Raw genomic sequence first — 15532 nt, 5'->3', positions numbered from 1 at the left:
GTCTCCCAGTGTCTGGTGGACAGCAGACTGAACCAGGGTTTCCTCTAGTCTCCCAGTGTCTGGTGGACAGCAGACTGAACCAGGGTTTCCTCTAGTCTCCCAGTGTCTGGTGGAAAGCAGACTGAACCAGGGTTTCCTCTAGTCTCCCAGTGTCTGGTGGAAAGCAGACTGAACCAGGGTTTCCTCTAGTCTCCCAGTGTCTGGTGGAAAGCAGACTGAACCAGGGTTTCCTCTAGTCTCCCAGTGTCTGGTGGAAAGCAGACTGAACCAGGTTTTCCTCTAGTCTCCCAGTGTCTGGTGGAAAGCAGACTGAACCAGGGTTTCCTCTAGTCTCCCAGTGTCTGGTGGACAGCAGACTGAACCAGGTTTTCCTCTTGGATTTTGCCTGTGTTTAGCTCTATTCCATTAATTTTATCCTAAAAAAAACTCCCTGGTCCTTGCTGATGACAAGCAATACCCAGAACATGATGCAGCCACCACCATGCTTGATGCAATTTTGCGCCATGCAAAATGTGGAAAAGTCAAGGGGTGTGAATACTTTCTGAAGGCACTGTAAGTATTTTTATTGTTGCTGAACTAACTACATGATCTTCATTGGCCAATATAACTTGCAGGATATAATGGTAGCCAATGTTTGTGTTAGCCATTATACCTGTATTTACTGCTGCTAGCTAGTAGTAGCACTCAGCTTAGCATGTGGATAGCTATAGCTGCCATTGGCCAACAGAGTTCTGGCCAGTTTGGCCATAGATGTTCAATGTCTGCTATGATAGTCAAGGTATATCTTGATTTTGTGTAACAGTACGTGAAATGCTGATGTGCTGAACCCCTAATAAGTGATGTGTTTCATGGCTGCTAGTGGTTAGCTAGTAGGGTTAAGCCAGCAGGGGTTTAAAGGAGCCATGGTAGAATCCTGCAGGTAAAGAGTCTATGGTAGAAGCCTGCAGGTAAAGAGTCTATGGTAGAATCCTGCAGGTAAAGAGTCTATGGTAGAATCCTGCAGGTAAAGAGTCTATGGTAGAATCCTGCAGGTAAAGAGTCTATGGTAGAATCCTGCAGGTAAAGAGTCTATGGTAGAATCCTGCAGGTAAAGAGTCTATGGTAGAAGCCTGCAGGTAAAGAGTCTATGGTAGAAGCCTGCAGGTAAAGAGTCTATGGTAGAATCCTGCAGGTAAAGAGTCTATGGTAGAAGCCTGCAGGTAAAGAGTCTATGGTAGAAGCCTGCAGGTAAAGAGTCTATGGTAGAATCCTGCAGGTAAAGAGTCTATGGTAGAAGCCTGCAGGTAAAGAGTCTATGGTAGAATCCTGCAGGTAAAGAGTCTATGGTAGAAGCCTGCAGGTAAAGAGTCTATGGTAGAATCCTGCAGGTAAAGAGTCTATGGTAGAAGCCTGCAGGTAAAGAGTCTATGGTAGAATCCTGCAGGTAAAGAGTCTATGGTAGAAGCCTGCAGGTAAAGAGTCTATGGTAGAAGCCTGCAGGTAAAGAGTCTATGGTAGAATCCTGCAGGTAAAGAGTCTATGGTAGAATCCTGCAGGTAAAGAGTCTATGGTAGAATCCTGCAGGTAAAGAGTCTATGGTAGAAGCCTGCAGGTAAAGAGTCTATGGTAGAAGCCTGCAGGTAAAGAGTCTATGGTAGAAGCCTGCAGGTAAAGAGTCTATGGTAGAATCCTGCAGGTAAAGAGTCTATGGTAGAAGCCTGCAGGTAAAGAGTCTATGGTAGAATCCTGCAGGTAAAGAGTCTATGGTAGAAGCCTGCAGGTAAAGAGTCTATGGTAGAATCCTGCAGGTAAAGAGTCTATGGTAGAAGCCTGCAGGTAAAGAGTCTATGGTAGAATCCTGCAGGTAAAGAGTCTATGGTAGAATCCTGCAGGTAAAGAGTCTATGGTAGAATCCTGCAGGTAAAGAGTCTATGGTAGAAGCCTGCAGGTAAAGAGTCTATGGTAGAATCCTGCAGGTAAAGAGTCTATGGTAGAATCCTGCAGGTAAAGAGTCTATGGTAGAATCCTGCAGGTAAAGAGTCTATGGTAGAATCCTGCAGGTAAAGAGTCTATGGTAGAATCCTGCAGGTAAAGAGTCTATGGTAGAATCCTGCAGGTAAAGAGTCTATGGTAGAAGCCTGCAGGTAAAGAGTCTATGGTAGAAGCCTGCAGGTAAAGAGTCTATGGTAGAAGCCTGCAGGTAAAGAGTCTATGGTAGAAGCCTGCAGGTAAAGTACCTGGCGGCGACGAAGATGGCGGCCTCGTGACTAGCTCTTAGGAAACTTTGCGGTATTTTGTTTTTTTAATGTATTTTTTTACATTATTATCTCAGAAAGTGTTTTGTATCATTACATACAGCCGGGAAAAACTATTGGATATCAGAGTGGCGGTAACTCACCAGAACTACCAGCATTACGACCAGCAATACAACTTTCCCGAAGCAGTTCCTTTGTTTGCTCTCCCCAAATCAATTGAACTGATTCCAGCGGCTGACCCAAAACATCTCCGGCGGAGGAGAGGCACTCGGAGCGGCCTGCTGGTTCGACTTAGGAAGCGTGCACACCACCCACCGCTTCCAAATATATTACTCGCTAATGTTCAGTCTTTGGATAACAAAGTCGACGAGCTCAGGGCAAGGATTTTTTTCCAGAAAGACATCAGGGCCTGTAACATATTTTGTTTCACGTTAACATGGCTCTCTTGGGATATTCTGTCAGAATCGGTCCAGCCAGATGGGTTCTCAGTTCATCGCGCAGACAGGAATAAATATCTCTCCAGGAAGCAGAAGGGCGGAGCTGTGTGTTTCATGATTAACGACTCATGGTGTAATTGCAGTAATATAGAGGAACTCGAGTCCTTCTGTTCACCCGACCTAGAATACCTCACAATCAGATGCCGACCGTATTATCTCCCGAGAGAATTCTCTTCTGTTATAGTCACGGCCGTGTATATCCCCCCTCAAGCCGATACCACGATGGCCCTCAAAGAACTACACTGGACCTTATGCAAACTGGAAACCACATATCCTGAGGCTGCATTTATTGTAGCCGGGGATTTTAACAAAGCAAATTTGAGGACTAGGCTGCCGAAGTTCTATCAACATATCGAGTGTTGTACTCGGGCTGCTAAAATCCTCGACCATTGCTATTCGAACTTCCGGGATGGTTATAAGGCCCTCCCCCGCCCTCCTTTCGGCAAATCTGACCAAGACTCCATTTCCTTCCTATAGGTAGAAACTCAAAGAGGAAGTACCCATGCTAAGGACTATTCAACGCTGGTCTGACCAATCGGAATCCACGCTTCAAGATTGTTTTGATCATGCAGACTGGGATATGTTCCGGGTTGCTTGCGAAAATAATTTAGACGAATACACTGAAACGGTGACTTAGTTTATCATGAAGTGTATAGGTGATGTTGTGCCCACTGTGACTATTAAAACCTACCCTAACCAGAATCCGTGGATAGATGGCAGCATTCGCGCAAAACTGAAAGCGCGAACCACCGCATTCAACCATGGCAAGGTGACTGGGAATATGGCAGAATACAAACAGTGTAGCTACTCACTCCGCAAGGCAATTAAACTGGCAAAACATCAGTACAGAGACAAAGTGGAGTCGCAATTCAACGGCTCAGACACGAGACGTATGTGGCAGGGTCTACAGACAATCACGGACTACAGAGGGAAAACCAGCCACGTCGCCGACACCGACGTCTTGCTTCCGGACAAGCTAAACACCTTCTTCGCCCGCTTTGAGGATAACACAGTGCCACCGACGCGGCCCGCTACCAAGGACTGTGGGCTCTCCTTCTCCGTGGCCGACGTGAGTAAGACATTTAAGCATGTTAACCCCCGCAAGGCTGCCGGCCCAGACAGCATCCCTAGCCGCGTCCTCAGAGCATGCGCAGACCAGCTGGCTGGTGTGTTTACGGACATATTCAATCTCTCCCTATCTGCTGTCCCCACATACTTCAAGATGTCCACCATTGTTCCTGTACCCAAGAAAGCAAAGGTAACTGAACTAAATGACTCGCCCCGTAGCGCTCACCTCTGTCATCATGAAGTGCTTGGAGAGACTAGTCAAGGATCATATCACCTCTACCTTACCTGTCACCCTAGACCCACTTCAATTTGCTTACCGCCCCAATAGATCCACAGACGATGCAATCACCTGCACACTGCCCTATCCCACCTGGACAAGAGGAATACCTATGTAAGAATGCTGTTCATTGACTATAGCTCAGCATTCAACACCATAGTACCCTCCAAGCTCATCATTAAGCTCGAGGCCCTGGGTCTGAACCCCGCCCTGGGCAACTGGGTCCTGGACTTCCTGACGGGCTGCCCCCAGGTGGTGAAGGTAGAAAACAACACCTCCACTTACAGTGAGGGAAAAAAGTATTTGATCCCCTGCTGATTTTGTACGTTTGCCCACTGACAAAGATATTATCCGTCTATAATTTTTATGCTAGGTTTATTTGAACAGTGAGAGACAGAATAACAACAAAAAATCCAGAAAAACGCATGTCAAAAATGTTATAAATTGATTGACACCGAATGGAAAGAAATACTAGCCCGGGTCAAGAACTGACAGGAAAGCGAATGATGCGTGCATAATTCTCAATAGCAGGTGATTTTATCTTTCATTTGCGAGCTGAGCAAGTAGCCTATACAGAGTTCATACAGACATTGGCAAGTCAAATTCAAGGACTTTTTAAAGGACCGACATTTTTTATTGAATTGTTGTAATAGGCTATATATATACAGTGCATTCGGAAAGTATTCAGACCCCTTGACTTTTTCCACATTTTGTTACATTCTCATCAATCTACCCCATAATGACAAAGCAAAAACAGGATGTTCGATCGGGTTCAAGTCCGGGCTCTGGCTGGGCCACTCAAGGACATTCAGAGACTTGTCCCGAAGCCACTCCTGCGTTGTCTTGGCTGTGTGCATAGGATCGTTGTCCTGTTGGAAGGTGAACCTTCCCCCCCAGTCAGGTCCTGAGCGCTCTGGAACAGGTTTTCATCAAGGATCTCTCTGTACTTTGCTCTGTTCATCTTTCCCTCATTCCTGACTAGTCTCCTAGTCCCTGCCACTGAAAACATCCCCACAGCATGATGCTGCCACCACCGTGCTTCACCGTAGGGATGGTGCCAGGTTTCCTCCAGACGTGACGCTTGGCATTCAGGCCAAAGAGTTCAATCTTGGTTTCATCAGACCAGAGAATCTTGTTTCTCATGGTCTGAGAGTCCTTTAGGTGCCTTTTGGCAAACTCCAAGCAGGCTGTCATGTGCCTTTTACTGAGGAGTGGCTTCCGTCTGGCTACTCTACCATAAAGGCCTGATTGGTGGAGTGCTGCAGAGATGGTTGTCCTTCTGGAAGGTTCTCCCATCTCCACAGAGGAACTCTGGAGCTCTGTCAGAGTGACCATCGGGTCCTTGCTCACCTCCCTGACCAAGGCCCTTCTCCCCCGATTCTTCAGTTTGGCCGGGCGGCCAGCTCTAGGAAGAGTCTGGGTGGTTCCAAACTTCTTCCATTTAAGAATGATGGAAGCCACTGTGTTCTTGGGGACCTTCAATGCTGCAGACATTTTATGGTACCCTTCCCTAGATCTGTGCCTCGACACAATCCTGTCTCGGACCTCTACGGACAATTCCTTCGACCTCATGGCTTGGTTTTTGCTCTGACATGCACTGTCAACTGTGGGACCTTATATAGACAGGTCTGTGCCTTTCCAAATCATGTCCAATCAATTCAATTTACCACAGGTGGACTCCAATCAAGTTGTAGAAACATCTCAAGGATGATCAATGGAAACAAGATGCACCTGAGCTCAATTTCGAGTCGCATAGCAAAGGGTCTGAATACTTATAATACCCCACAATACCCCATAATAAGGTATTAAAAAAAATAAAAATAAAGTAAAATACATTTGCAAACATTTCTAAAAACCTGTTTTTGCAATGTCATTATGGGGTATTGTGTGTAGATTGATTAGATAAAAAAAAAAAAAAAAAATCATTATAGAATAAGGCTGTAACGTAACGTAATGTGGAAAAGGTCAAGGGGTCTGAATACTTTCCGAATGCACTGTATATTTAAAAGAAACTCCCCCCAAAATGTATGCTATAAAAGTATGCATTGCCACTTTAAGAGTAATGCCTTTTTTTATAGGCTAATTGCATTATGCATTGACATTCACATTCTAAAATATGTGGGCTGAATAATGTGGGCTGACTAATTAGACAGCATGCTCCCCACACAAACACACTAATGAAGTCTGTCCGTGTGGTTGCTAGTCAGTCTCTCCATTTGAGATGTTGAAGAGTTATTGAGGGTTACTGTATCATGTTTTAAAGATGAGAAAGCCCTTTGTAATGGAACACTTTGTATGGAAAACCAAGTTGAAGCCAACAGTTGATGTCACCTTGCTCATAATAACCGCACATGGTTTTACCGCAACAGACTAGCGCAACACCCTTCAATTGAAACGGCGAGAAACCATTATGGCAACCATTATGGCAATGGTCTATTTGCATATAGGCCTACTGCAGCTCTGATTGGTTATGGTCTGTGTAGAGGACGGGCCTGTCAATGGAATCCTAGTCAATGGAATCCTACTCCTGCATAGTTAGTTTTGCATACTAAGTCTTGCGTAGTTCATTCTGTTTCGGTATGTTGCATTGAAAGTGGCTAATGTTGCATTGATTCGATCACAATTTCTACAGTAGAATAGGCTACTGTGAAAGTGTTAACTAAGGGGGGAAACTCTAGAGAGTTGAGGGAAGTTCAATCTGGTGCTTCTCTGCCTTAGTCCTGGGGGTGCCTTAGTCCTGGGGGTGCCTTAGTCCTGGGGGTGCCTTAGTCCTGGGGGTGCCTTAGTCCTGGGGGTGCACAGCTTATAGGGAACGTTGTCAATAAGGAAAACAAAAAGCAAATTGTGAACCAAAAACGAACGTGAAAAAAAAAATACTGGCACCCTTGCGACCAAAAAAACTAAATTAAAAAAAATGTGATGATGCTTTACCCAACCTTGTACATTGTACTATTACAACTATTAAGAGTAGGTTTAAAGCCAGTCTCAGTTCCCAGTTTGGGGACCACTGGACTGAACCATGGTTCTGTTCTCCCCTCAGAACCTGAAGAGCCATGCGGTCACCATGTTTGAGGTGGGGAAGCTGTCTGACGAGACCCTGGACAGCTTTCTGATGGAGCTGGAGAAAGTAAGCTGTGTGTGTGATTGAGCTAAAGAGAATAAGCCTTCATTACTATGCTTCATGGGAACTAAGCCAGTCGCTGGAGGTGACAAACCAATTGACACAGAGGGGTCGTAGAGGGGGAGACAGCAATACAACAGGCTCACAGGGGCAGACTCACATTTGTACACATGACAGACACAGGAACACACACACACACACACACACACACACACACACACACAGAGGGCGTGGCCCATGTAACCCCTCTCTCTCTCTCTGTCTCTGTGTCTCTCTCTCTCTCTCTCTCTCTCTCTCTCTCTCTCTCTCTCTCTCTCTCTCTCTCTCTCTCTCTCTCTCTCTCTCTCTCTCTCTCTCTCTCTCTCTCTCTCTCTCTCTCTCTCTCTCTCTCTCTCTCTCTCTCTCTCTCTCTCTCTCTCTCTCTCCCCCCCCCCCCTCCATCAGGTAGAGAGCACAGCGGAGGGCGAGGCCCAGAGGTATTTTGACCACGCTCTGACCCTCAGGAACACCATCCTGTTTCTCCGCTACAACAAGGAGCTGACCACCGATCAGGGCCCTGACCTGCCTAACAACGGTAACTAACAACACAGCTTACGCCTCTTCCTTTAGTCAGGAAGCAATAACTATGATTACACCCTCTTCCTGTAGTCAGGAAGCAATAACTATGATTACACCCTCTTCCTGTAGTCAGGAAGCAATAACTATGATTACACCCTCTTCCTGTAGTCAGGAAGCAATAACTATGATTACACCCTCTTCCTGTAGTCAGGAAGCAGTAACTATGATTACACCCTCTTCCTGTAGTCAGGAAGCAATAACTATGATTACACCCTCTTCCTGTAGCCAGGAAGCAGTAACTATGATTACACCCTCTTCCTGTAGTCAGGAAGCAATAACTATGATTACACCCTCTTCCTGTAGTCAGGAAGCAATAACTATGATTACACCCTCTTCCTTTAGTCAGGAAGCAATAACTATGATTACACCCTCTTCCTGTAGTCAGGAAGCAATAACTATGATTACACCCTCTTCCTGTAGTCAGGAAGCAATAACTATGATTACACCCTCTTCCTGTAGTCAGGAAGCAGTAACTATGATTACACCCTCTTCCTGTAGTCAGGAAGCAGTAACTATGATTACACCCTCTTCCTGTAGTCAGGAAGCAATAACTATGATTACACCCTCTTCCTGTAGTCAGGAAGCAATAACTATGATTACACCCTCTTCCTGTAGCCAGGAAGCAATAACTATGATTACACCCTCTTCCTTTAGTCAGGAAGCAATAACTATGATTACACCCTCTTCCTGTAGCCAGGAAGCAATAACTATGATTACACCCTCTTCCTTTAGTCAGGAAGCAATAACTATGATTACACCCTCTTCCTTTAGCCAGGAAGCAATAACTATGATTACACCCTCTTCCTGTAGCCAGGAAGCAATAACTATGATTACACCCTCTTCCTTTAGTCAGGAAGCAATAACTATGATTACACCCTCTTCCTGTAGCCAGGAAGCAATAACTATGATTACACCCTCTTCCTGTAGTCAGGAAGCAATAACTATGATTACACCCTCTTCCTGTAGCCAGGAAGCAATAACTATGATTACACCCTCTTCCTTTAGTCAGGAAGCAATAACTATGATTACACCCTCTTCCTGTAGTCAGGAAGCAATAACTATGATTACACCCTCTTCCTGTAGTCAGGAAGCAATAACTATGATTACACCCTCTTCCTGTAGTCAGGAAGCAATAACTATGATTACACCCTCTTCCTGTAGTCAGGAAGCAATAACTATGATTACACCCTCTTCTGTGTGTTAAAACTAGTTAGAATTAAAAATGAAAGTTGTTAGAAAATCTATGAGTGCAGTGGTATAAGTACACTGAACAAAAATATAAACGCAACATGTAAAGTGTTGGTCCCACCATGTTCCATGAGGTGAAATAAAAGATCCCAGAAATGTTCCATACGCACAAAATGCTTATTTCTCTCAAATGTTGTGCACAAATTTGTTTACATCCCTGTTAGTGAGCATTTATTATTTGCCAAAATAACCCATCCACCTGACAGGTGTGGCATATCAAGAAGCTGATTAAACAGCATGATCATTTCACAGGTGCACCTTGTGCTGGGGACAATAAAAGGCCACTCTAAAATGTGCGGTTTTGTCACACAACACAATGCCACAGATGTCTCAAGTTTTGAGGCAGTGTGAAATTGGCATGCTGACTGCAGGAATGTCCACCAGAGCTGTTGCCAGATAATTGAATGTTAATTTCTCTACCATAAGCCGCCTCAACGTCATTTTAGAGAATTTTGCAGTAAGTCCAACTGGCTGCATGAGGCAAATGGTGGTCACACCAGATACTGACTGGTTTTCTGATCCACGCCCCTACCTTTCTTTAAAGGTATTTGTGACCACCGATGCATATCTGTATTCCCAGTCATGTGAAATCCATAGATTAGGGCCTAATGAATTTATTTCATTTGACTGATTTCCTTAAATGAACTGTAACTAGTAAAATCTTTGAAATTGTTGCATGTTGCGCTTACATTTATGTTCAGTGTAGATAGTAGCTTTAACATCCTGTCGGGTTATTACTGTTTTTGGTGCTTTTTTGTTTTGTTGGGTGCTTTAATCAAGTCAAGTTTATTCACATTCAGTTATTGTGACTGTTTCTTTTTCGGTCTGTGTAAATGAAATACAACAGGTCTGAGTGTGATGAAAACAACATCCAGAGACACTCTAATATTCAGAATCGACAGACCTTTTGTTTGTGTATAGTGCTGCTGGATTTGATTGATCTCTGTGTGTGACGTGTCCGTCAGGGTTTTTGTAGGCCGGTAATAGACGGCTTTTGACCGATCCAAAAATAGAAATGCTGATAAATAAAGTTGAAAATGCTTTTTAGGCTCTTCACTGATGGAAATATCAGTCAATGTAAATACATTGGACTGGTCATGCTCAGCGGTCAATAGGTACATTTGCACAATTTAATGGGATTAAATACAGTATATTCATTATATATCTTATTTATCACACGCATACAGCATACAGATACAGTGAGGGAAAAAAGTATTTGATCCCCTGCTGATTTTGTACGTTTGCCCACTGACAAAGAAATTATCAGTCTATAATTTTAATGGTAGGTTTATTTGAACAGTGAGAGACAGAATAACAACAAAAAATCCAGAAAAATGCATGTCAAAAATGTTATAAATTGATTTGCATTTTAATGAGGGAAATAAGTATTTGACCCCCTCTCAATCAGAAAGATTTCTGGCTCCCAGGTGTCTTTTATACAGGTAACGATAAAATAACCGCGATTATAACCGCGGTTATAACCGCGATTGATAATAGACAGTACTGTGCAGCCGTCTTCATCGACCTGGCCAAGGCTTTCGACTCTGTCAACCACCGCATTCTTATTAGCAGACTAAATAGCCTTGGTTTCTCAAATGACTGCCTCGCCTGGTTCACCAACTACTTCTCAGATAGAGTTCAGTGTGTCAAATCGGAGGGCCTGTTGTCTGGACCTATGGCAGTCTCTATGGGGGTGCCACAGGGTTCAATTCTAGGGCCGACTCTATTCTCTGTGTATGTCAATGACGTCGCTCTTGCTGCTGGTGACTCTCAGATCCACCTCTACGCAGACGACACCATTTTGTATACATCTGGCCCTTCATTGGACACTGTGTTAACAAACCTCCAAACGAGCTTCAATGCCATACAACACTCCTTCAGTAGCCTCCAACTGCTCTTAAACACTAGTAAAACTAAATGCATGCTTTTCAATCGAACGCTGCTGGCACCCGCCCACCCGACTAGAATCACCACTCTCGACGGGTCTGACCTAGAGTATGTGGACAACTACAAATACCTAGGTGTCTGGTTAGACTGTAAACTCTCCTTCCAGACTCACATTAAGCATCTCCAATCCAAAGTTAAATCTAGAATCGGTTTCCTATTTTGCAACAAAGCCTCCTTCACTCATGCTGCCAAACATGCCCTCGTAAAACTGACTATCCTACCGATCCTTGACTTCGGCGATGTCATTTACAAAATAGCCTCCAACACTCTACTCAGCAAATTGGATGTAGTCTATCACAGTGCCATCCGTTTTGTCACCAAAGCCTCATATACTACCCACCACTGTGACCTGTACGCTCTTGTTGGCTGGTCCTCACTACATGTTCGTCGTCAAACCCACTGGCTCCAGGCCATCTATAAATCACTGCTAGGCAAATCCCCGCCTTATCTTAGCTCATTGGTCACCATAGCAGTACCCACCCGTAGTCTGCGCTCCAGCAGGTATATCTCACTGGTCATCCCCAAAGCCAACACCTCCTTTGGCCGCCATTCCTTCCAGTTCTCTGCTGCCAATGACTGGAACGAATTGCAAAAATCTCTGAAGCTGGAGACTCTTATCTCCCTCACTAACTTTAAGCATCAGTTGTCAGAGCACCTTACCGATCACTGCACCTGTACACAGCCCATCTGAAATTAGCCCACCCAACTACCTCATCCCTATATTGTTATTTATTTTGCTCTTTTGCACCCCAGTATCTCTATTTGCACATAATCTCTTGCACATCTAGCATTCCAGTGTTAATACTATTGTAATTATTTTTGCACTATGGCCCATTTATTGCCTTACCTCCATAACTTGCTACATTTGCACACACTGTATATGTATTTTCTGTTGTATTTTTGACTTTATGTTTTTTTACCCCATATGTAACTCTGTTGTTTTTATTGCACTGCTTTGCTTTATCTTGGCCAGGTCGCAATTGTAAATGAGAACCTGTTCTCAACTGGCTTACCTGGTTAAATAAAGGTTAAATAAATAAATAAATAAAAAAAATAAACGAGCTGAGATTAGGAGGACACTCTTAAAGGGAGTGCTCCTAATCTCAGCTTGTTACCTGTATAAAAGACACCTGTCCACAGAAGCAATCAATCAATCAGATTCCAAACTCTCCACCATGGCCAAGACCAAAGAGCTCTCCAAGGATGTCAGGGACAAGATTGTAGACCTACCCAAGGCTGGAATGGGCTACAAGACCATTGCCAAGCAGCTTGGTGAGAAGGTGACAACAGTTGGTGCGATTATTCGCAAATGGAAGAAACACAAAAGAACTGTCAATCTCCCTCAGCCTGGGGCTCCATGCAAGATCTCACCTCGTGGAGTTGCAATGATCATGAGAACGGTGAGGAATCAGCCCAGAACTACACGGGAGGATCTTGTCAATGATCTCAAGGCAGCTGGGACCATAGTCACCAAGAAAACAATAGGTAACACACTACGCCGTGAAGGACTGAAATCCTGCAGCGCCCGCAAGGTCCCCCTGCTCAAGAAAGCACATATACAGGCCCGTCTGAAGTTTGCCAATGAACATCTGAATGATTCAGAGGAGAACTGGGTGAAAGTGTTGTGGTCAGATGAGACCAAAATGGAGCTCTTTGGCATCAACTCAACTCGCCGTGTTTGGAGGAGGAGGAATGCTGCCTATGACCCCAAGAACACCATCCCCACCGTCAAACATGGAGGTGAAAACATTATGCTTTAGGGGTGTTTTTCTGCTAAGGGGACAGGACAACTTCACCGCATCAAAGGTACGATGGACGGGGCCATGTACCGTCAAATCTTGGGTGAGAACCTCCTTCCCTCAGCCAGGGCATTGAAAATGGGTCGTGGATGGGTATTCCAGCATGACAATGACCCAAAACACACGGCCAAGGCAACAAAGGAGTGGCTCAAGAAGAAGCACATTAAGGTCCTGGAGAGGCCTAGCCAGTCTCCAGACCTTAATCCCATAAAAAATCTGTGGAGGGAGCTGAAGGTTCGAGTTGCCAAACGTCAGCCTCGAAACCTTAATGACTTGGAGAAGATCTGCAAAGAGGAGTGGGACAAAATCCCTCCTGAGATGTGTGCAAACCTGGTGGCCAACTACAAGAAACGTCTGACCTCTGTGATTGCCAACAAGGGTTTTGCCACCAAGTACTAAGTCATGTTTTGCAGAGGGGTCAAATACTTATTTCCCTCTTTAAAATGCAAATCAATTAATAACATTTTTGACATGCGTTTTTTTTGTTTGTTATTCTGTCTCTCACTGTTCAAATAAACCTACCATTAAAATTATAGACTGATCATTTATTTTCAGTGGGCAAACGTACAAAATCAGCAGGGGATCAAATACTTTTTTCCCCTCACTGTAGTTGTTGCATCTTTAGATCTCCCCTCTTTCTAAATTTCTAATGGATATTTTCATCTCTGTCATATGAAAACATGTGCAGTGCACTTTGGACAACATGCGTTTTCCTGCTAATTGCATTATTGAACCAACATTTGCATACGTAGCCTTACTGCATTGCTGCGCTTATATTGTGACGAAATAATATTTGATCAACATTTTAAGCTAAATGTTATGATCTGTTGCATCAGCTAAGGCCTACTGGTTGAATGAATTTATCTCCTGTCCCAGAGTCTGTTTTGAACAGGCTGTTTTCTTTGTCGCACAGAACGACAAGTTGACCAATAGAACAGGTCTAGGTAAACTTTTCTACTATAGTAGATTGACGTAGGCTAGTGATTTTACTGTTCGTTACTCGTCGTGTTGGCTGAGGAAAAGTAAATGTGGACAGTTATTCTAACATGTTCAAAGTGCTCATCTGTGTGTGTCTCTGTGTCTCTGTGTCTCTGTGTGTGTTTCTGTGTCTCTGTGTGTGTTTCTGTGTCTCTGTGTGTGTTTCTGTGTCTCTGTGTGTGTTTCTGTGTCTCTGTGTGTGTTTCTGTGTTTCTGTGTGTGTCTCTCTGTGTCTCTCTGTGTCTCTGTGTGTGTCTCTCTGTGTCTCTCTGTGTCTCTGTGTCTCTGTGTGTCTCTCTGTGTCTCTGTGTGTGTCTCTCTGTGTCTCTCTGTGTCTCTGTGTGTGTCTCTCTGTGTCTCTCTGTGTCTCTGTGTCTCTGTGTGTCTCTCTGTGTCTCTGTGTGCTGTGTCCCCCCAGGCCTCCCCCTGGATATGCTCCGCTGTGAGAGTCTGCTGGGTCTAGACCAGGCCACCTGCAGCCGTGTCCTCAACAAGAACTACAAACTACTGGTCTCCATGGCACCGCTCAGCAACGAGATACGACCTATCAGCAGCTGCAGCCCCCAGGTACACACTGGTCCCCCTTCCCAGAGCCTCCTCTCACCACCGCAGGCAACGCACACTGGTCCCCCTTCCCAGAGCCTCCTGTCACCACCACCGCAGGCAACGCACACTGGTCCCCCTTCCCAGACCCTCCTCTCACCACAGCAGGCAACGCACACTGGTCCCCCTTCCCAGAGCCTCCTGTCACCACCACAGCAGGCAACGCACACTGGTCCCCCTTCCCAGACCCTCCTCTCACCACAGCAGGCAACGCACACTGGTCCCCCTTCCCAGACCCTCCTCTCACCACAGCAGGCAACGCACACTGGTCCCCCTTCCCAGAGCCTCCTGTCACCACCGCAGCAGGCAACGCACACTGGTCCCCCTTCCCAGACCCTCCTCTCACCACAGCAGGCAACGCACACTGGTCCCCCTTCCCAGAGCCTCCTGTCACCACCACAGCAGGCAACGCACACTGGTCCCCCTTCCCAGAGCCTCCTCTCACCACCGCAGGCAACGCACACTGGTCCCCCTTCCCAGAGCCTCCTGTCACCACCACCGCAGGCAACGCACACTGGTCCCCCTTCCCAGAGCCTCCTCTCACCACAGCAGGCAACGCACACTGGTCCCCCTTCCCAGAGCCTCCTCTCACCACCGCAGGCAACGCACACTGGTCCCCCTTCCCAGAGCCTCCTGTCACCACCACAGCAGGCAACACACACTGGTCCCCCTTCCCAGAGCCTCCTCTCACCACCGCAGGCAACGCACACTGGTCCCCCTTCCCAGAGCCTCCTGTCACCACCACCGCAGGCAACGCACACTGGTCCCCCTTCCCAGAGCCTCCTCTCACCACCGCAGGCAACGCACACTGGTCCCCCTTCCCAGAGCCTCCTCTCACCACCACCGCAGGCAACGCACACTGGTCCCCCTTCCCAGAGCCTCCTCTCACCACCGCAGGCAACGCACACTGGTCCCCCTTCCCAGAGCCTCCTGTCACCACCACCGCAGGCAACGCACACTGGTCCCCCTTCCCAGAGCCTCCTCTCACCACAGCAGGCAACGCACACTGGTCCCCCTTCCCAGACCCTCCTCTCACCACAGCAGGCAACGCACACTGGTCCCCCTTCCCAGAGCCTCCTGTCACCACCGCAGCAGGCAACGCACACTGGTCCCCCTTCCCAGAGCCTCCTCTCACCACCGCA

General features: G+C 46.1%; 1 protein-coding gene across 2 annotated transcripts in view; it reads left to right on the top strand.

Annotated features, from left to right (window-relative positions):
• The window catches only part of fam91a1 (family with sequence similarity 91 member A1), a 54235-nt gene that overhangs the window by 16253 nt on the left and 22450 nt on the right, over positions 1-15532 (top strand). For both annotated transcript variants that reach the window (XM_084191975.1, XM_084191974.1), the window contains exons 7-9: positions 7117-7203; positions 7642-7771; positions 14206-14354. In XM_084191975.1, the coding sequence (XP_084048101.1) occupies positions 7117-7203; positions 7642-7771; positions 14206-14354 (366 nt within the window). The remainder of the gene's footprint in view (positions 1-7116; positions 7204-7641; positions 7772-14205; positions 14355-15532) is intronic.

This window comes from Coregonus lavaretus (genome assembly GCF_964263955.1).
Source record: "Coregonus lavaretus genome assembly, contig: HAP1_SCAFFOLD_3052, whole genome shotgun sequence".
In the NCBI taxonomy this organism is placed as follows: Eukaryota; Metazoa; Chordata; class Actinopteri; order Salmoniformes; family Salmonidae; genus Coregonus; species Coregonus lavaretus.
The sequence above is the reverse complement of the archived record's forward strand: the minus strand, read 5'-3'. Positions and strand labels throughout refer to the sequence as shown.